The sequence below is a fragment of the Astatotilapia calliptera genome, chromosome 8 (assembly GCF_900246225.1).
Source record: "Astatotilapia calliptera chromosome 8, fAstCal1.2, whole genome shotgun sequence".
In the NCBI taxonomy this organism is placed as follows: domain Eukaryota; kingdom Metazoa; phylum Chordata; class Actinopteri; order Cichliformes; family Cichlidae; genus Astatotilapia; species Astatotilapia calliptera.
In genome coordinates, this window is record NC_039309.1 from 13,835,302 (window position 1) to 13,855,309 (window position 20,008).

Sequence of the window (20,008 nt, forward strand, 5' to 3'; positions counted from 1 at the left end):
ATGACAGTGAAAATCATAATGATGGTGATAGAACAAAGAAAATGCCCACTCGAAAGTGTGTAAGTAACAATGCAGGGAAAAGATTGTAAGTTTGACATGTTATGTTGTAACTATGTCAGGGTTAGATAGAATTTCATGCGTTTGAGGCGCAGATTTTGGTGTATGTAAAAGTATGTTTCACCAAATCTGATTATGAATTACTTCTGAGATGGCCTTATAGTCCAAGTCCTGCAGTGGAAAGTGAGAAAGTGAAAATGAAAAAGGTCTTTCTAAAGCACTCCAGTGTTAACTTGGGCTTAAACGTTATAGCAGAGCATTTTTTTTAGGGACCTATATTTTCTTTGTCCTATTTGGCAGAAAAAGCTCTAATGTGTGTCACATGTAAGTTAACATGATTCAGGGCAGCAAACATTCTAAGCTGGTTCCTTTAGGAGTAATTTAAGAACACAAACTCTACTGTTTTTGTGAGCATGTAGGCTACGAGTACATGTATGCTGTAAATACACTGCATCCGGCTTCTGAGAAAGTTCTTCCATTGAAACGCTCCAAGTGACCACCATGACTGGCAGTCATCAGGAAATTCACAGAAGCATAGTTGCCTTCTTAACCTGTTCCTAACTCTGCTTCATTCTTTCTCTAGTGCCAGTGGCAGTAAACAAAGTGGATCATGCTAACGTGGTCCCAGAGGACGCATTACGATGCATTTTGGTACAACTAGGATGTCGCAGTACAGTTTTCCCCCAAAGAGACATATCGGTGTCTATGATGTGGCCACACCTCTGGTAGAATGAAAAATAAAATATGTGGGCATAGACACACCTGTCACTTCATATACCTGCTTTATTGTGGCAACAGTCCTGCTGTTTAAACAGAGCTTTTCCTTTATTCTTCCCATTATAACACACAAAGAGCTTTTCTAAGAACTTGAAGCTCGGTTAGATAAGATAAGATAAGATAAGATAAGATAAGATAAGATAAGATAAGATAAGATAAGATAAGATACCTTTATTAGTCCCACAAGTGGGAAATTTCATGTTAAGCCAGAATGAAAGGACAAGTCAAACTGGCCCTCTCTTCTTGCTCAGATCATAAGTATACAGGGTAGTATACCTGAAGTTCTGTGTCCTCAGTAATATGTCTGGGTGAAACAATGTTGGCCACAGTGTGACTCCAGAGCCACGTGGCTTCCAATGCCAACATGTACAGCTGACAGAGACTGCGTGGAGGTCTCTTGGCTGTACTAACTGCTGAAAGAAAACAGTATTCACTGACTGATTGAGTTCTCTCTCAGGGACATTCCTGATTTGGCTTCAAAGGGTGACTTGTCCAAAACCTGTCAGACCAATGGAAGGTCCAGTGCTGCTGCACGACTCGCTCAGAGGGTCCATTGCCTCCTGACAGAGAGGATCTTCTTGGCTATTTGTGCCCTATGACGAGAATGTAGTTCAAAAGTATTGACCCACCATCCTTGCTAAAGATCCCCTTACATTCAGAGTGGTATCCACAAACTGAAGCCCTAAATCAGTCAGGGATGATTTAATCCCTTCAATTGCCTTATCTTCCCATCGAGCTAGATGGGGAGGTCAGTTCTCCTCATGTGATGCTACAGGTCTTTGTGTGGTACATGGAGGAGCTTTGAAAATCAGGTCCCTAATGGTCATTTGGACACCAGTAAGTGGACCCTGTGATTTGACGGTCTCACCATGTGAAGCAGGGTTATTATTAAAGGGATTGGGGGGAAGGTGCAAAGAAGACCGGGTGTTTGTGAGACAAGGTACTGGCCAAAAGGCTTGGATGGTGAGAGCATCCACCCCCAGTTGGGGTATTTGTCTGTCTATTAAAATTGGCTCGGTTAGTATAGTGTGGTGACAGTGGATGACTGAAATAAACTGTTGACATGAGAGGACACATATACTGAATCAAAAACAGGGGTATTTAAATGGGGTTGCATAGCGGTGATCAAGTACAAGAGATGTGGGAATTAAATCAGAAATCAGAAATGAACCCAGTGTAGACTGTGTAAACGGGGCGATCGTGGCTCAAGAGTTGGCGGTTTGTCTTGTAACCGGAAGGTTGCCGGTTCGAGCCCCGGCTCGGACAGTCTCGGTTGTCGTGTCCTTGGGCAAGACACCTACCGCCTACTGGTGATGGCCAGAGGGGTCGATGGCGCAATATGGCAGCCTCGCTTCTCGCCCCAGGGCAGCTGTGGCTACAACTTTAGCTTGCCTCCACCAGTGTGTGAGAGTGAATGAATAGTGGAATTGTAAAGTGCTTTGAGTACCCGAAAAGCGCTATATAAATGCAATCCATTATTATTATTAAACTGTTGTTTTCATTTTTGTGAGGTTCATGTGCATCCCTGTGTTCTAATACGGATTTACTAAAGTAATTAAAGTACTGGAGCAAATGTATTAAGTTGCATTGATCCTATCTATGCTTTAACGGTGCCCTAGCCCCAACATATGCCTGCACATATGCTTCATGTAAGAGAGTGTGCTGATATTTGTGTGCATGATAATACATCCATTCTGGCTGGAGTGGGAGGTAAATGGCGTCTTGGGTGGTGCAAAGTGTGAAATAGAAAAGACTTGATGAGTTATGAGTTATCCAGAGAACCATGTACATGGATGACAGATTAGATCTGCCTCACTGTGACATAGCTGCTCTCTTCTTTTGTCATTTCTGTGTGCTGTGCAACGTAATCATTTTTGTGGTGGCTTTTTACTTATATTATATAGGGAAAAACAAATGCTGATATGTTTGTTTATTACTAGTAGTAGTATTTGCCCCTTTTTCTTTATTACTGAAGTACAAAATGACGGTATAAAAAGACATAGGCAGTGCGTGAGAGGAAGAGAGACAGAGCCAAATAACATTTTACCCAGAGTCGCTCTGTGATGGCCCCACAATTTAATCATCAGTAATAACTGTCATGTGTTGGGCGGTTGTATTTTGATGGTTGCTTTGAGTCCTGGACAAAGGCAGGGCTTGTTGTGCTTGCCAGGGTACTTCCTGTCCTGTTCCAGTGCCATCACATATTTGACACAGAAGGTCTGGAAGTAAACAGGACATAGCAGATAATGGGATCTACCACGCAACAGTACTTTTCTTCAGAAACTAAGCCATGGATAAATATTTGAGTTACTCTTTGTTGCACTCAGCAGAGTTTATGGAATTTCATAGCTTTTTGTGTAACATAAATGTTTGATACTGGCATGCCCATGTCATAAACCCCAAATTTGGCATGTCTGCTACTAATATTATATAGTTTGTATTCTAGATTTATGTTTGTATTAACGTTGGTTTTTTTTCACAAAAATAATCTAACAACCTAGTGAGTGTACAGATAAGTAACTGAGAACAGTTTATATTTAACCACTCCATCTGAGCCCCTGTCTGCAGCTTCAGCAGCTGCACGCTCAAAAACGCTGCGTCCGGGATTGGAGGCAGTGCGCATGCTCGAGGGTACTTAATATGAACGCTGTCTCCCGTCTCAAGACATCTCAGACTCCGGTAGGGATATTCATTTAATTTTCTTCTGACAGCTATTTATATATCGTCTTCCTTGTTGTGGAGTAAAGGTCATACTCTGGCGTGTTTCTAGCTTTGTGGATATGACACGCTTTTCTAAAAAATAAATAAATAAGCGGAAACATCTTGTTATAAACAAACTCCAAGACAGCCTTTGGACCAAATTAATTTGTGGTTGACAACGTCCATGCTGGCTAATGAAGCAACGTTAGCCAAGAGCTTGCTCAAATGTTTTAGCGTTTGTCCGTATCTGCACGCTTGTTGTGGAGGTTATGTGTTTAGCGAGTAGGTTTTGTGCGGCTAGTTAAGGTTCCGGTTGCTCCTGAATTGCACTGACAGATGCGGCTAGCTAAGGCTAACAGTGCTAACTTGGCAAGTGTGAATGGAAAAGGGTATATCAGATTTACTCCGGCGGTAATGTTAAATACCCTGTGACCCGTGGCCGCTTGTTTCGTGCTAGCTTATTTTGCCTCAGCTGGTTAGCTGACGTTAATCGTTTATAGGATTGAAAATGCAGCTAATTTGGAGCTGTCACCTCAGTATGTGATGACACAATTGTACCTGCAGCCTTACCTTAGCCGTTTGTGTGCTTTTACTGAGCGTCCAGAATGAAACTAAAAGCAGTAATTGGTTTTATAGTACAGCTAGCTAACAGTACAGTACGCTCTCCGTTAAGGCTAGCAAGAAGCTTCCTCCTCCTCCCCTCGGTACGTTTTACATTAATATCTGAGGCAGGTTTTGTTTTGTTTATTTCAAATGGACATGGAGCATCAAAAGAAGTACGGAAATGTGTGTGTGTGTGGGGGGGGGGGGGTCTTTTCTTTCTGTAAATTTTCAGACACATAGTAATACAGCTGCCATCCCAGTGTCATTCTCATCTACATCTATTATCTGTGAATGTAAAGTGTATATAGTGATTAAATCAAACATTCTTTAGCTGGAAACCCTTAAACTATTACAATATTCTTTCTTTTTTGTTTTTTAAATGCCTACAGGAAAATTCTGTTATCTTGATGAAAGGTTAAAAATCTTTGCTTTGGTTTGCAATTAAAATGCAGTTTGGTTAGGATAAATCCAACCATTTGAGCCCTGAGATTTGGGAACTCGTAATTGGTCAAAATAATGGCTAGGCTGTATCAGTCTGACATCTTTATTGAGCAGCATTTGTGTAATTATTTTAAACAGGATTGCATTTAGATTTTACAGGTCACAAACAAAACAAAACCACAAAAAAAGGAAATGGCCGTAAAGCAAAAGTTTAGCAATTCTGTGGGACGAATAAGACTGTTTCACTTCTTGTTTTGGGGGTTCTTCAGTCATTCATAGTGATTGCACGCCTCGAGTGAGTTTTCCTTACTTTTCAGAGCCATGGTAAAAACTTCAGCTCGTACCTTTTGTTGTCATTAATTCCTTGTGGATTTTACGGTGTAATTCTCCTGTAATAGAAGCTGCCCTCTTTTCATCTTTGCCTTCTTTCTTTATTTTTAAATACAGATTTATTCTGTTCTTTAGTCACCCAGTGAAATATTCATCCTGCAAAACAAGACCAAAACTGCTCATTCCAGTATGTGGTTCATGAAATTCCAAACCTTTTTTCTCAGAACATTCCTGTGTTTAATGCAGACAGAAATTTCTATTTTTAATTCAAGCAAACAACAAGACCTGTGTGATAGAGCACAGTTTTTCCGATGAAGCCCAGACTACAGGTGTGACCGCACTATAAAACAGTGTGCGACTGTGCTACAGACTGCCAAACTATTCTTAGACCTAATCTTAGCCACTATATTATCGAGTCTGACTTTGATCAGTTGCACCCAGTGTCACGTGTATAATGGCAACATTTAGGTGAAACATGCCCTTATTTATTATAAGTAGGACAGTTATATCGCGAGTGCTCCCAGCTTCTCATGCAAGGATATGTTGATATCGTCCTCTATGTGACAGTTATATAAACAGATTTTTAATGACTGTCTCTTTTAGTGTATTGCAAGTGATCTTTGGACTGCCATCTTCATGTGACGTCTTGAGAAAGGGGAAATAAAAGCACCCAAAAAGATTGTGCTTCAGCTATTCTCCGTATGTTTCAGGGCGCAACTGATTTGTAGGCGTACCATCTGCCTGTATCATGTGGGATGTGAAACAGTTAGTTAACAGCTTGTGACCTTCAACAATTACAGGTTTGTTTGTTTTTCTAGTAGCCAATTAAATCAGCCAAAGGTGTTTGCACACAAGTCATTTCAAGCTTTCACAGGTGTATGAGGTGTATGATGCACATGCATTTTTGTATTTGTCAGAACATGATTAGGGAAATTGATCAGTAGTGTGTCTTCATTACAGATTTACTGTGGTCATTATGCATTCCATCTCTCAAATCGCTTCTTATGGAAACAGAACTTTCTGAGTCTTTATTTTTGTGCATTTTTCTAATCTAACATTGCTACATATTGGGCAGTATTTTATGTATTCTGGTGTAAATACCAATGCTACATTTGTTATCCATTTATTAGTTTTTCTTTTTATAGCACTCGTTTTTTTTGTATTTTGTACAGTACCATGCTATAAAGTCTAATTTTCCACTTTCAGATATTCATATTTCTTCCTAATTGTATGCTTATCCTCAGCTAGCTCATATACACTAAATTGCCAAAAGTATTCACTCGTTTGTCATATAAACTTGAGTGACATCCCAAAAGACCCTAAGGCTACGTTCACACTGCAGGTCTTAATGCTCAATTCCGATTTTTTTTTAATCAAATCCGATATTTTTGTCTGCTTGTTCACACTACAAATAAAATGTGACAGCAAACGCGCTCTAGTGTGAACCCTCAAAGCGGCCCGCATGCACAAAAGAAGACGTCACACACAACGCGCTCTGTTTAGGCCCAGAACAAACAGTATTGTTTGACTGATGGCCGTTAATATAAAGACTTGTTTCATACTCTATAACTTAAAGCAAAATTGGGAAATGTAAAGTTATTTTGTTATTTACATATGGCCTAATAATTATCCTTATTGCTGTTTTAGAGAGGAGCGGTGCTTCAAAGGATAGTTGCAGATTTCTGTCAGAATCTGCAGATTATACAGTACAAATAAAATGTTCACGTTTCTCCAACGTTGTCTTCCCAACAGTTTCACTGACATCTACACTGGATGGCCAGGAAGCGTTCACGATGTCTTCTCGGGCGCTTCTCCGGCGCTGATAATTGGCGTCTGTCTTGTGTCAGTGACGTAAAAGACGGATTTAATGCGGCATGACCGTTCAAACAGCAGTCGCTTTCTAAAACATCGGATATGTATCGCATTCAGTACCACATACGAAAGTGACCCAGATCAGATTTGAAAATATCTGATTTGTGCTGTTCACACTGTCATACCATGATCGGATATGGGTCGCATAGCGTCAAATAAGTCGGGTTTGATGCGCTTTCACCTGCAGTGTGAACGTAGCCTAATTTATCCCAAAGGTGTCGTATCAGGTTGATGTCAGGACTCTGCACAGGCCAGTCAAGTTCTTCCACACACTGACCCAGATATCCATGTCTTTATGGACCTTGCTTTGTGCACTGGTGCGCCGTCATGTTGGAACAGTAAGGGGTAATCCCCAAACTGTTCCCAAAATGTCTTGATATACTGAAGCATTAAGAGTTACTTTTTACTGGAATTAAGGGGCTGAACCTAACTCCTGAAAAAGAACCCTCACACATAATCCCCCCCTCCACAAATTTTACGGTTGGCACAATACACAAGTACTGTTCCCCTGGCAACTACCAAACCAGACCCATCCATCGGTTAGCCAGATGGAGAAGTGTGATTCATCACTTTGTGAGAACACGTCTCCACTGCTCTAAAGTCCAATGGTAGCATGCTTTACAGCACTGCACCTGACGCTTTGAATTGTGCTTAATGATGTTAGGTTTGGGTGCAGCTGCTTGGCCATAGAAAGTCATTCAATGAAGCTCTCTACGCGCTGTTCTTGAGCTAATCTGAAGGTCACATGAAGTTTGAAAGTCTATAGCTACTGACTCTGCAGAAAGTAATCAACCTCTGGGTACTATGTGCCTCAGCATCTGCTGAGCCAGCAGAGCCACTTTGTGGCTAAGTATCTGTCATTCCCAGTCACTTCCACTTTGTTATAATACCACTAGCAGTTGACTTTGGAATATTTAGTAGCACGACTGGGCATGTTGCACAGCTGACATCCTATCATGATGCCACGCTGGAATTCACAGAGCTCCTGAGAGCGACCCATTTTTTTCACAAATGTTTGTAGAAACAGTCTGAATGCCTAGGTACTCAATTTCTATACGCCTGTGGCCATGGAAGTGATTGGAACACCTTAATTCAATGACGGCGATGGGTGAGTGAATACTTCTGGTAATATATTGTACTTAGTGTAGATCAGGACTAATTAGATAAGTTCACTAAGGGCTCAGAAGGTGGAAGCCATTTTCGAACAAATCTTTCAAGTGATAAATATGAAATTTACATCGGTGGGAACTGAATAATTCTATGATGCTACTGACAGTTACTAATAATGCATGTGCATAACTATAAGCTTTTTTTGATTCTTGTCACCCTTGTTTTTTTCCAGTGACCACAATGGGCAGATAAGAAAGACAAAATATCTGCTGTGTGGAGGCTAGAAGGTTAGTAAGACCTCGGCAGATACCTCCTCTTTTCCTGCACGAGCAGTCCAGCAAGTTTACAGCACAATGGCTGAAGAAGACTATGGCAGCTTTGTGGACTGGAACCAGATGGGCGATTTGGCCAAGAGCAGCGGGCCCACCAAGGTGGACACTAAAGATCTGAAAGAGTTCAAACGGATGGCTCGACAAGGTTATTGGGCCAAGAACCACAAGCTGCGGGCACAAGTCTACCAGCAACTCATCAAAGCCATTCCTTGCCGTACAGTGACCCCAGATGCAGCAGTGTATCGTGACATTATGGGAAATGCAGCCACAAAGAAAACCTCCACCAACGTCCCACTACCAGAGTTTGTGGATGGAAATCCCATACCGCGGTACTGTCTGAAGCCGGAGGCAGTAGCCTCAGCCCATCAGATCATCAACTGCCTCGCTGGACACTTTCCAGATATCTCTCATTGCCCAGCTCTTCCTGCAGTTACTTCATTGCTCCTGCACTTCAGTGTAGACGAAGCTCAGTGTTTTGAGCATGTCAGCCGCATACTGGCATGCAACGAGCCAGGGAAGCGACTTATAGACCAGACCTTCCTGGCTTATGAGTCTAGCTGCATGACCTTCGGTGACCTAGCCAATAAGTACTGCACAGCTGCTCACAAACTGATCGTTGCCACGGCTCAGGATGTGATGGATGTCTACTCAGACTGGCAGCGCTGGGTCCTCGGTGACCTGCCTTTTAGCCATGTGGTTAGGGTCCTAGATGTCTACCTAGTAGAGGGCTATAAGGTTCTTTACCGCGTGGCAGTAGCCTTGCTCAAGTTCTATCGCAAGCATAAAATGGGAGCAGAGGGGGGGCAGGGCAACCAGCAGCAGGAGGATTCAAACAAAATCAAGGCAGATATTCAGGTATTTGTTAAGGGCATTGCTTCCACCGTCACACCTGACAAGCTGCTCGAGAAGGCATTCTCCATCCGCATGTTCAGCCGCAAGGAGATCACCCTGCTGCAGCTTACAAATGAGAAGTCCCTGCAGCAAAAAGGAATCACTGTGAAGCAGAAGCGGTAAAGTTTAAAAAAAAAAAAAAAAGAAAAAAGTAAATGTTTTATTTTTTGTTTTGTTTGTTTTTTTAAGTGGGTAAATGTACTTTCTAAACTTCAAAACTGGGCTATTTCCTGTGCGGACACTTTGCTACACGCTGTGTTTATGTCTAAAAATGTGGCTTTATGTCATTACTCTGCTTTTTTTAAGTTAATGTTACCACATGTTGTATAATTTTTATAATAAACTTAACCAAATGGCTTCTCACAGTCCCATACTAGGAGTTGAGCTCTTTTAATAAAATTAATCAGTCCACTTTGTTAATCTAGCAATATGTGAACTCTAATGTTTCATAATTTACCATTACCTTCAGTCTGGAAATCTACTGCCATTAGAATGAAAATACTTGAACATGACTAAACTTCCTTCACGGTTTGTGGACTTCACCCTGGTATGCATGGCATGCAGACGACCAATATAAACCATTTGAAATATAATTTAGCACAAGTGTAGAGTAGATATGTTTACAGTCTTAACTGTTTTAGCATTTTTTTTATTTTATTTTATTTTTTGTTGGTAGCAATGCCCTCTGTCTTTTAAGCTTTATATTCTGGCATGCTGTAGGAAACTGTTTGAGTTGCTTTGCATCCTTTTCTCACCGTCTGTTCTTTTTTCTTTTCTGCTTGGTTTGTGCCACGATTTTTCCATGCACCATGTTCTGTCTCATCTGCACACCACTCCTGTGTTTGCCACATTGGTTCTTTTACAGCTCTAGGTGGGTGCTCTTTCATGGTTACACTTATTTCTGATACCCGTTTTAAATAACCTGTGACCAAGTTGCTGTTTTGTGGTTTGGTTTTTTTTGTTTTTTTCCCCCGGGGGGGGGGGGGGGGGGGTGGTGGTGTATTTTATACATATCTCTTCACTGTATGGGATGCTCTTTCCGAACCTCTCTCTCTTTCCTGTGTCTAAATTGCTTTGGCATCTGCAGGCGGAACGTGCAGCTGGCACTTAACCCTGACACATTTTCCTCGGAGATAGTCAGTGCCAAGGAGATGCATGACATCTGGTCATGGATCCCAGAGCGCTTTGCCCTGTGCCAACCACAGCTTCTCTTCACAACCTCCACTCACGGTTGCAGCCTGAACAGGTGCATTTTACAATTTAATTAAGTGTTAGCTGCTGCTCATAATTTACATTTTATAACTTTGAATGAAATTAATAACTAAAAGTTTGGGTAAATCTGAATTTAAGGTTACATTTTTCTTTTAATGGAGTCAAATCAATTTCTTTCATGGCTTAAAGCAACGGCTTCTTGTTTTAATAAAGTACAAAATACAAAAGTGTGTTACTGTTGCTGCATTACGATCCACTGGATATGTGTTAGTTTCAGTATTAGGTGTTTAATAAGACTGTTGCAGTGAATTAAATGTTTTTCCTTTTTTACAGATTCTACTCGCATTGTGAGGGCCACGAACCCACTCTGCTCCTCATCAGGACCACAGATGGCGATGTAAGTAGCATTTTTTTTTCTACTGACGTAAATATTGTTTATTTTGTCTGAAGGAAACAGTGGAATGTGCCATCAGATATTTTATTATGATCAACGAGCTAAGATAAAATACGAGTAAAATGCGACCTCATATTTGGAACCAACCTTTGGGCGATCTCGATCCAGTCTGTGATGTGTGAAAAGGAAAAATTAAGCAACCTCATGAGTATTACTCATACTTTGTACATTTTGTCACAATAAAGAGGAAGCAAAGATCAGTTTTCTCTGAACTGCAGAAAACTGAACTGCAGTTTGTGACTCTGCTCAGCGCTGCTGCCTCTATGAGCTCAGCGTGATGACGCTTGAACCAGCACTCCACCTGCTGCAGCCTCTGTGGTGGTGTGACCCTCCAGCTTGCAGAGGATCTTCAGAGCAGAAGCACTGCTGTCACCGGCTGCAGTCCAAGACAAAGTGGAGTTTAACAGTCTTATCAGTAAATGGATTGGATTGTTGTCAGAGACGGGCATGCATAAATGTTAGCTTAATTTTTCTCCATTTAGGGATGCAGGTCTGTACTGAGATTGCGTTAAAGTTTGAGTTTAATGCACAAGTAAAAACATTTGCACAAATGTCTTAACATATTTCTGCACTTTTTCTTTCTATGTTTCTGTTTTGGTTTCTTAGTTTAAGGGCTTTTGCCGACCCCCAAGTCATTCTTGCCCTCTGACCCTCCCTAATATATAACTATCATTAGTTTCTATCTTTGTCTGATACAGGGAGCATCAAAGGTAAAAATGTCATGTTTGACAAGTAAAGTCCTTCTTAGCACATGCAATAGGTGTGACCTACTCGTAGCATTAACTCAGTCATTGCTCTTTATTTAAGGAGCTAAAGAGGCTAAGATTAGGTTTCTGTTTTTCAAAGTAGACTCGGGTTATATTTTTGTCCTGGGTTCTGTGAACTGGGTTTAAAGTTCCTGATTATACATGTGTCGTATGATTGGATTATCCTGGCATTAGTGTTGGCATCTTACAGACACCACAGTCAGAGTCCTTCCACTTGCTTGACTTTTGTCACAACCGCTGAAGGTGAATAAATCCACAAATTATCTCACTCATGCAGTTTTTAATTTTTTTTCCAACAGGTATGTGGAGCGTTTCTGTCCACTGATTGGGAGGAAAGGAAGAGAGGAGGCAACAAGTTGAGCTTCTTCGGCACAGGGGAATGTTTTGTCTTCAGGGTAAGATTATTTTCAGTTATCTAGTAGCAAAAAACCAATTTTTTTTCTTAAAGACATAATTTGAGTCATTTTTAGAGATAGATGGAATTTTTTTGTAGTGCTATTGTATGACCAGCAGGGGGTACCATCTATCTTTTTTCAAATGTTACTGTTGTCAATATCAATGGCCCCAGTTGGTGTATCATTTGGAGAAGTTTTCATACTAGGGCACAGTTCCCTATTCATTGACATGCTGTCAAGTGCAAAAAAAACAGCCACTCTTGTTGCTATTCTGGTGGCAGCAGTGCAACATTGCCTAGAAATAGAAATAAAGACTGGCTGTCTGTTCCCTTCTCTATGAATTATTTACTTGGCTAACTGTGTAAAGCTCAGCTGTGTGCTGTCTGAGCCTAGACACCAGAAAACACAGTCATCTCAAACACCAATACTTAAGCACACGCATATCGGAAACTCCTGTAACCCGAAGCCCTCAGTATCGTAGCAGGCTCGTACCTGATACCACACCTGACACACACGAGAGACAGACTCCAGGACCAATGTCTATTGGATGGGCAGTAGAGGTTTGAACAGGACCAGGAGAAAATTAGTAGGATACAAGATAATGTATGCCATGCAAACATTAGAATAACCCTACCAAAAAAAAAAAGTTATCAGTCTCCAGAAGACGTAAACTTAAAGGTCTTACCTTCTCTTATGGGATTTTTCTTTTCTTTTTTCTATCGTTTACATTTTCAAATTCAAGAAAAGGACCTCAAACTGATGTTTGAGGTCCTTTTCTTACATGATCAGTAATGCCCCTTTGACAAGTCTCACAGCTTTCTAATGCTTTGCTAAAAGCTGTGAAGGTGATCCTCCATTCTTCCTTCATAAGGCTTCTAGTTCTGTAATTTTGGGACTTGTATCCACTTCTGTTTTGAGCTCTGTCCACGGTTTTTAGGTAGAGATTGTAAAGAGGAAAACGTCTGCTTTGTTTGTTTGTCTCTTTTTTTTTTTTTTTTTTTTTTTCTATGTGGTTGTATTTTTTTAACATGTTCAAAATAAAGATTACATTCAGTTCAGTTCTGTTTGCACCTCTTCAAGGAGCCTATTCTAGATTTTCAAGTGTTAGGGAGAGAGAGATTTTTTTTCAAAAACCTAGAGAAGAGAAGATGCCTGAAGAATGAAGAAGTGTACTAGTACAGATTTTCTAAAACAAAGGCAACGTGCAGAGCTGTAGTACCTACAGAAGAACAAAAATGATGAGCCATATCATGAAGCTATGGGAAAAGAAATGACAATCGGTGTGTTGCAGTACAAATTCATGATGAGTTAGCACTACAGATGCGATGTTTGCTTCAAGTGTGTTAATGGAGAAGTACGGAGAACGTCAGAAGGTCTTTGTAGATCTAGAGAAAGCATATGATGGGGTGCCAAGAGAGCAACTGTTACTGCATGAGAAGTCTGAAATGGCAGAGAGGTAAGCAAGGATAGCTTAGACAGAGGTGAGGTGGGCTGTAGGTGTGACAGATGGATTCAAGGTGAGCCTGGTATTACTCCAGGGAATGAGCCCCTTCTTGTTTTCAATGGTGATGAACAGGCTGACAAATGAGACCAAGCAGGAATTTCCATGGACTGATCTTTGCAGATGACACTGTGATCTTTAGTGATGGTAGGGAGCAGGTAGGAGAGGGGGAGGTTTGCTCTGGAGAGAAGAGGAAGGCAAATTCATAGAAGCAGGACAGAATGTAAGTGTGTGACTAAGAGGAACATGGATGTAACAGAGAAGCTGGAAGGAGAAGTAATTCAAATGAGTACATGAGTTTAAATACTTGGGGTCAGCCATCCAAAACAACTGACCGTGTAGAAGAGAGTGCGGGCAGGATGTTGTTAGTGGAGACGAGTATCACAGGTGATCTGTGACTGAAGGATGGCAGCAAGAATGAAAGGGAGGGTTAAAAGATGTTAGTGAGACATGCTGTGATGTATGGTTTGAGCACATTGCACTGACAAAAAGACTGTGGATGAGCTGGAGATGTTAAGATTTTCAATGGGAGTGACCAGGATGGACAAGATTAGAAATGAGTACATATCAAAGAAAGCTCGTGTTAGAGCTTGTATTGTTTCTCTGCTTGACTTAATTTACCCCATTTTCTCCAAACATTTCTTTATTCATTGTGGCCATAAAGCTTTGTTTCAACTTCGTCAACACACTGGATTAGTTTTCTAATGTATGTGCCATGTTTAGATGTTCATTTGAAATCTTCTGATTGTAGACTCGTGAGGCATAAGAGAGGTTTTCTTCTGATGAGCCACGTTTTTGCAGGTGTTACGGCACAGTAAAGGTGCCACACCAGAGTCTACTAAATCATCATGAAGCTGCTCTGCAGTAAAAAGCTGAGTTTTCTTGTTTGTAGTTCTTAATGGTAAATTTCATGACTAGAAATCCAAGAAAATCTTCTGAGAAAACTGCTCCAACTTCTTAATTACATCTCAAACTGAGGACCCCTGAGGCTGAGTGTCTCCTCTGGGAAAATTTCAGAGTACCAGATGGCTGCTTAGAGGAGAATTTTTAAAGCAGCCATGACTCTAACAAGTAAAAGTTATGTTAAAGCTCCAAACTTCTAGAGTCCCCCATCTTCTGTGTTTGTGGTGTGACTTCTCCCCCCCCCCCCCCCCCCCCCCCCCCCAATGGAGCTCAAGAAACAGTAGATTGTACTGAAACAGTAGATTGTACAGTAGATTGGCAAAACTGTTGCCAAAAGCAACAGTTTTGTTAAAGAGATTAGACGGTGCTGCCTTAACTCAGCAGTGGAAGACAGAGCTGTTGAATTTGCTTGGTGAAGAAAATTCCAATGTCCACAGGAGACTGTTTTTCCTAAAGAATGCTAAATTTCATGATGCATCTGTTTGTTAAAATCAGGATTCATTTTGGGATATTAACTAATTTATGTGATTTTTAAGAAAATGGGTGTTTTGTTCTATTATTACTTCATTTAATGTGTAGTTTTCTGGTGTGTAGTTGTTAATTATAGACATTTCTGTTTCTCTTGTTAGCTGAAGCCGGAGATGGAGCGTTACGAGTGGATAGTAATCAGTCACCCTGAGCTGGCTTCGTCCATCAAGACCCAGGCTCAGAAAGAAACGGCAACATCTGAAGACCAGATCACAGACAGCAATAGCTTACAGCAGCCAGAAAAACCTCCTGGAGAGCTGTCACCATTTCTGTCTGCCCGCCACTTTAACCTGAACTCTAAGAATACTTCTATGTTCATGTCTGGAAATGTTGACTCCATCATAGTGGGTGAGTGGACTTTGACAGTATGTCTTTTATGTGTATTTCCCATTTTAAAGCGTGTTTTTTAAATAGTAACTTGTATTCTGTCATAATTAGGAAAATTGGTAAAGAACTAGCGCCTAATTTCTTAAAGGGGGTGCCATCGGGCGTACCTAATTCTAATCAGGTGCTGTTTTAAGCACACTGCTCTCCCCCTACATGATTTGATGATGAATAGTCATCAAATTGTCAAATTCTGAACACATTTTAATGACTTCTAAATCATTGTGATTTTTACTTTCCACAATAGTGAGCTATTGGTGTAAAACACACTTTTCAGCTTTTAATAAATTTTGAAACTGTATTTTTAGAGACCTGGAATGTAAATGTTTTTGTGATTTGTAAAAGTGGTTTATGCTAACTCTGATCAGTAATGCTAAAGACCTTTACTGATATCCTTTGATTTTAAACAGGGTAGCACTTGATGGAAAGCTTTTACTGCACATGCAGTAAAGACTTTTTGCAATCTCAAACATTATAAATAACATTACTAAAATACTTAAACAGAATAATGAACCAAAGAATGAGTCTGGATAGTTTTATGGTCCAAGTTTGATGTTTTATTGTCTGGGAAAATCCTGTTTCACCAAATGAGCAAATGTACTCTATTGTCCTGAGATCTATTGACTCTGGAGGTGGTTTAGTACAGTGAACTCACTGTCATGTTCGGAAACTAGTTAAAGGTGATTTGAGCATTGTGACCTGGTGTTTTATCCTGCTGAAAACAGCCATCAGAAGATGGTGCTCATAAAGTGGGAAGGACACCATCAGCAGCAAAGCTAATGCAGACCATGGTGTTTGAACAATGGTCAAGAGACACAGTGTGCAAATATCCCCCACACCATTACACCACCAACAACCTGGTGTGGTCTTCTGCTGCTGTAGCCCTTTTGCTTCAAGGTTGCACGTGTTGTACGTTGACAGATGCTCTTCTGCATATTTAAGTTACTGTTTCCTTCCGTTAGCTCCTTTTTTTTTGTGGACCAGTCTCTGTAAACCCCAGAAATGGTTGTGTGGGTAAAATCACAGTATATCAGCAGTTTCTGAGTTTCATACCAACCCAATGACCACATTCAGTCACTTAAAACACCTTTCTTCCTTATTCCATTTCTCAGTTTTAACTTTACCAAGTAATCTTGACCATGTCTACATGCCTACTTGCACTGAGTTGCTGCCACACTGATCAGATGTGTTGATCACTATATGTCGATGAAACAGTGTTAATATTAAAGAATCTGCTTGGAAGAAGTGCTGATCGTTGGTAACTCATGCAAACTCTGTCATCTTCTTTCCGATCAGGAGGAGGCAACGGCAACGCTCTGTATATCGACTCTGAGCTGAACCACGGGCGCACTGGCAGTTGCACTACCTTTGACAACCCGCCCCTGTGTGCAGAGAGCTTCCAGATTTCACTGCTAGAGGTGTGGGGCTTCCAGGACACCATGGCCTCATAATGCTGAGCACATACATGCAACACATACTTAGGTATTCATCCACAAACACTTAAACATGTGAAATAAGAAGTCAAGTGTTTTAGGTGGAAAACAGACATGCAAACAAAACCACATCCGTCCTGCAAATTCAACTCTGAATTACTTTTTAAAAAAAATGTATTAAAGCAGTTTGTTCAAATTTCTGCAAATGAACAAAAATGTTTCTTTTTTTTCCTGTTTATTTTTGTATTTATAGATTTGTGTACTCATTTTGTTGACGTGATAATGGAAATGTCCAGGATCAACCTGCTGAGCAAAAACATTTGATTTTCTGAATGTAAATTTAAGTCCTTTTTTTTCTTCTGTAGTTTATCTCAATCTGCCAAACTCATTGTTAAGCTAACTCTGCAGTCCTTACATTACTATCAGGTCATGAGGTTTACAACAGCATGTGTGAAGTCGAGTCTCCATGTTTGTGATATATGATGAACAAAAGAACCTAGATGTTAGAGAACCTGTCGTATCTTCCCACACTTCCTGATATATCGTGATGGGAGATCTGACAAATGAATTCATGGTGTAAATGTTTATGAAGATCTAGTGAATTTTTATGTTGCCATTTTGCACCAGCTTTCTCTTTGAGTCTGTGATGATTGTCTCCCTTTTGTGCAGTATATGAATATAATGTTGTTGTTGTTTTTTCTTCTCCTCTACATCATTTTCCTGTTATTTCCGTCCTTTCCAGTATAAAGATTGTAATGAGAAGTTGAAACGCTGTCCTGTTCCTAGTGTCGTTGGGGGGCCTCTGTGTGAGAGTGTGGATTTGAAAATGTGCTTCAGTAAAGTGTCAATTGAGTAATTGCAAATGTGAAAATACAGCATTAAGCTTTCATCAGAGTCATTGTGTTGTCATTGTTATTTTGTCTTGTTACTGAAGGTGTTTTCACCCACACACTGCAGTCCAAAAACAGCTTTAAACATCCATTTCCCTAAAACAACTCAGTGTGAGAGTAATACTAATGAATTCACAGTGAATAAATGGGTGTAAGTAAAAGTATTTCTACTAGTGAGAATGATTTTGAAGCGAGCCATCTGCTGCGGTGAGGAAAAGTGAACTCCAGACCCTGATTCTCCTGACATTATCCACAGTTCACATTTGAAGATTTAGTTTTCTAATCCTTTCAAATCTGTCACGTTTGTTCCTGCAAAGCAAGAGTTGCATTTTCTCAGATTTTCACAGAAGTGTGCCACATGCCTTTACGGTCAGCTGACCACACATTGTCTTGTGTTTGCGCTGTACTCCCAGCGGTTACTTTCAGTTAGCCTTTTCCCAAAGGGACTGCAAAGTTATACAAGTGTATACTGAAAGCCATATCACATAGGGATTGAGTTTTTTTGGGAGGGGGTTGTAAGCCTTCAAAGCACCTCAAACCCACAGAGAAATCTGTGATATTAAAACCACAACTGACACCCTAATTAGCAGAAATTAAATTCTTGCAAATTGCATATAAATCTGTAGTAAAGCTCCAGCTTTAAACTACTAAGAATGACAAGTAAATTGCTCAGACACACGCACCACGTCTATTTTCGTTTGGCTGTCTTGTGCATGTCTCTCTTTTGTGGAAGCTGACACTGACGCTGCATGACTGGAAAATATTCAGCAGATATGAGTCAGATATAGTTATAAATATATCTTGGTAGTGAGCTGCGCTGCAGAATTCAATTCATAGAAATCCATACCACATTTCAATCAAACCTAACAGAGAAACCGAGCCTGCTGTATTTGAATCATGCATACCTACCAACTCACAGCTGTGGAAACGGATACACCTGGTTATTTATCAGACATTTTATTTGGCATGTCAATGTGCAAGCGATCAATGTCAGTGCAGTCATATAAATTAAAAAAGCGCAAACTGATTTGCAGTGTGTGTGTGTGCGCGCCTCGCTGTAATGTATCTGCAGAGATGCAGCAGCTTAAATGGCGAAGGAGTGGAGTAATTCCTTCTTTTACAGTAAGTGGAATTGACTCTGTCTCACCAAGGCTGTGCTCTCCATTCAGGATTCACACTCTCCTAATCGCACATGCACGGCTATATTTAGCTGCTCCTTTGGATGCTGGTCTGGCGCATCTCCTTGAAAAACCATGCTTCTTAGCCTCGAGGAATAAGATGCTTAAGTGTTTAACAGTACACTGAGACTGGTCTTTTCCTTGACCGCCACCCCTGCCACTTGGCTTAGTGAGTGGGTGGGTTAAAACACAGGCTGAGGAGGTCCCAACGAGTACTGATCTGATTCAATGACTGAATATTGCAGGAGCTGGTACTGGGGTGTGTGTGTGTGTTTAAAATGATGTCGAGGATTTCTGTTTCTTATGTAAATTTAGACACTGGGTATCTCAGTGTTGTTATGTAAAGGGAAAATTTTACATTATCTATGACATATAACATGTGTGGAACTGAGCAGAATCACTGAAAGCTAAAGGATGACAGTGTGCACTGACACTTTGTAGCAAACGTGCCTTTCATGATGCCCTTGTGAGAACTTCTCACAGTTCCCTCTTTCCCTTCCTTAAAAGTAATTCCAGAGATCAGCCAATAAATTATAGCGTATGCTCTCCTTACAACACAGTCATTACCATTTACTCAAAACAAACAGGAATCAATGAAGTAGGTATGTAGACTATCACATTACATGCTATTAAATAGGCTCTGAGTATGAACACTATAATCCAGTCTCAGCTGAAATGCTACACACCTCTCTCTTCACCCCCCCACCCGGATCAATGAGTGTTCAGTCAAGGACCAGAAAAAGAGAAAACAGAAATGAAAGTCATTTCATTCATAGTGACCGTTTTGCTACCAGCATCACCACACACACAAACACACACACCATCCCCATCTCCAAATGTTCTGTTCTTGTTTTATACCCCTGATTTACTAAGATACTGGCCAGTTAAAGTGATCGAAAGGAAGGAGGCCTGTGGTCCTTGTGGAGAAATGGCATCACGAGTCATGAGGCTATTACAGTAGCACTGGCGGAGGGGGCCTGCATGTAGTGCTGACTTGACTAGGCAATGCAGAGTGAGCAGGGTAAGAGGAATAGATGGGAGAAGAGGAGGAGGCATGGGGACTGCACAAGCTTTCTCTGAGTCACACATGCAGACATTCTTCATCTCTAACTCGGGGTGCGAGCTCTCATGACCCCTTCCTCTTTCTTAATCTCAGTGAAATGGGGATTCTCCCACTGTTATGTGGTACATTACTGCATATCACACCTGACTGCAAACCACCTTCCACTAAATGGCTCTAGCCCGGGTGC

The 20,008-nt window shown here is 40.8% G+C and overlaps 1 protein-coding gene across 3 annotated transcripts; it reads left to right on the plus strand.

The window, feature by feature from the left end:
- Positions 1-3,399: 3,399 nt before the first annotated feature.
- On the plus strand, positions 3,400-16,894 carry tbc1d24 (TBC1 domain family, member 24). 3 transcript variants are annotated; one of them, XM_026178740.1, is made up of 9 exons: positions 3,400-3,513; positions 5,619-5,708; positions 8,123-9,232; positions 9,979-9,984; positions 10,201-10,359; positions 10,659-10,722; positions 11,846-11,941; positions 14,975-15,221; positions 16,554-16,894. In XM_026178740.1, the coding sequence occupies exons 3-9, from the start codon at positions 8,244-8,246 to the stop codon at positions 16,706-16,708; spliced, it is 1,716 nt and encodes a 571-aa protein (XP_026034525.1). In that variant the 5' UTR covers positions 3,400-3,513; positions 5,619-5,708; positions 8,123-8,243; the 3' UTR covers positions 16,709-16,894. The 3 variants fall into 3 exon arrangements, with proteins under 3 accessions (XP_026034525.1, XP_026034526.1, XP_026034527.1); XM_026178741.1 differs by lacking the exon at positions 5,619-5,708; XM_026178742.1 differs by lacking the exon at positions 9,979-9,984 and having other exon boundaries at positions 3,401-3,513.
- Positions 16,895-20,008: the final 3,114 nt, after the last annotated feature.

What these genes read in the sequence shown, in the direction of transcription:
- tbc1d24 (XM_026178740.1), top strand. Translation starts at nt 8,244, where the DNA reads ATGGCTGAAGAAGACTATGGCAGCTTTGTGGACTGGAACCAGATGGGC. An exon ending in TCAGGACCACAGATGGCGAT is followed by an intron (nt 10,723 to 11,845) that starts GTAAGTAGCATT and finishes TTTTTCCAACAG; the next exon opens with GTATGTGGAGCGTTTCTGTC. An exon ending in GGGAATGTTTTGTCTTCAGG is followed by an intron (nt 11,942 to 14,974) that starts GTAAGATTATTT and finishes TTCTCTTGTTAG; the next exon opens with CTGAAGCCGGAGATGGAGCG.